Raw genomic sequence first — 1,683 nt, 5'->3', positions numbered from 1 at the left:
CTTATTTCTTCATTTGTATGCAATGCAGTGCCATTAATAAGTCAATTACTAAGCTAACCCTTACTATCTACCTAATTCCTTAATTATTCAGGCAAGATAGATTTTATTTTTATTACTACTATTATTATTATCAACATTATTACAATAATTATAATGTTGTTAATAAAACCAATTATTCATAACAACAATAATACTAACAGAAACAATTTTTTTTTCAAAAACATTGAGGAATGGGTTAAAGTGGTCAGATCAAGTAAGCCCAGTAATTGACATTTTAGTGACTCAGAATTTGTACAGCCATCATGTGTGTGTGTATAAAAAAAAAAAAAAAAAAAAAAAAAATGAACGGTTTATGTTCCCAGCATGAATGGATTAACATCAAAATCTGCTTTACACAATATTAAAAATAAATAAAACTATATAATTCAAAAGCAGAGAACAGAATTAGGGATTAACAGAAGAATGGAAAGTAAGAAAAAATAATTCATTCATGTTAAAACAGCAAGTTGAATAGTGAATTGTATAAAAAGCATTGAAGTATGGCCATGTGTGAGCAATGTGTTGGCTGTGTACTTTCCAGCTTCTGTGTCAAAACTGTGCTAAGTTTATATCTAGTAACACCAATAACAACTTACTTTAGTGAACAAAAATGGCCTAATTCCATAAATGCAATAAAGTCAAGGCCTTATGATGTCCAATGCATCAAGGTGCCCCAGGTGATGATACTTCAGCATAGGTGCTACGGACCAAATCACTCAGTGAGGGAGGCTTGGTGGGAGAGTGTCGGGTGTGTGTGGCACAGGACAGCCCAGGATCAAGGATACTGAGGGCTCCACCAACTAGATGCAGAGACCCAGTCACCAGAATCTGTGGGAATAAGAGCATAATCCTGTGAAAGAGAAGAAAAGGAAAAAGAAAACAAAGAAGAGGAGGAAAGAGATATATGATGCTACTTATGTTGATGAAAGGAAGGAAAAGAAGGTAAAAGCAGGAAAAGAGAAAAGATCTGTCAACTGGAACGTTAAATAATAACAGGAGAAAAAACACAAATAAATTGACTGCAAGAAAAAAAAAAAAAAAATTACAAACCTGAACTTGAGAGGCCTCCTCCAGTTTTCTAGGTGGTGGAAAAGCAGGAGGCTGCAGGAGGTCCCCCTGCAGCATCGCTTCACGGCCACAAGACAGCCACTTCAGGGCATCATGGATGCAAGGAAATATTATGCTAGGCACGTCCATAGCTGGAAGGTTGCTCAAACTTTCAGTGAAGTCACTGGAAACCTGCTCTTGAAGCAATGGGGCTTCCGTATCTTTAAGACAGGTGCTTTCTTCAGCGGCCTTACGATTTCTCCTTAATCTAATCCATGAGATCCTTTGCTTCTCACAACGGAGGTGCATCTGATCCTGAGATACAGTATAGTTCGTTTGATCTGCAGTTTGGAAGAAGGAAATATAAGATTTAATAAAATGATTAAATAAATAAACTAATATGCAAATTAAAAATGAAAGAAAAGAACTCATTTTATAAACTTCTACACATCTATGTATCTTTTACTTGTTAATTCACTTACTTTTCTGTAAATTTTATGCTATATAAAGATGGACAGTGAGCCAATTGGAAAAATTAAAACAATTAACTACATAAACTAAACAAAAGTTTAAGTTACACTAGGTAACAGGGTTTCT

General features: G+C 34.9%; 1 protein-coding gene across 1 annotated transcript in view; it reads right to left on the bottom strand.

Moving 5' to 3' along the window:
- Positions 1-317: 317 nt before the first annotated feature.
- LOC125025162 (folylpolyglutamate synthase, mitochondrial-like) overlaps positions 318-1,683 on the bottom strand; it is a 9,688-nt gene continuing 8,322 nt past the window's right edge. The window contains exons 10-11 of the mRNA XM_047613137.1: positions 1,090-1,427; positions 318-867 (exon numbers count right to left, since the gene is read on the bottom strand). Coding sequence (XP_047469093.1) covers positions 703-867; positions 1,090-1,427 — 503 coding nt within the window. The 3' untranslated portion in view covers positions 318-702. The remainder of the gene's footprint in view (positions 868-1,089; positions 1,428-1,683) is intronic.

This window comes from Penaeus chinensis, chromosome 4 (genome assembly GCF_019202785.1).
Source record: "Penaeus chinensis breed Huanghai No. 1 chromosome 4, ASM1920278v2, whole genome shotgun sequence".
NCBI classification, from domain to species: domain Eukaryota; kingdom Metazoa; phylum Arthropoda; class Malacostraca; order Decapoda; family Penaeidae; genus Penaeus; species Penaeus chinensis.
Note: the sequence above shows the minus strand (reverse complement) of the source record. Positions and strands in the feature narration are given on the sequence as shown.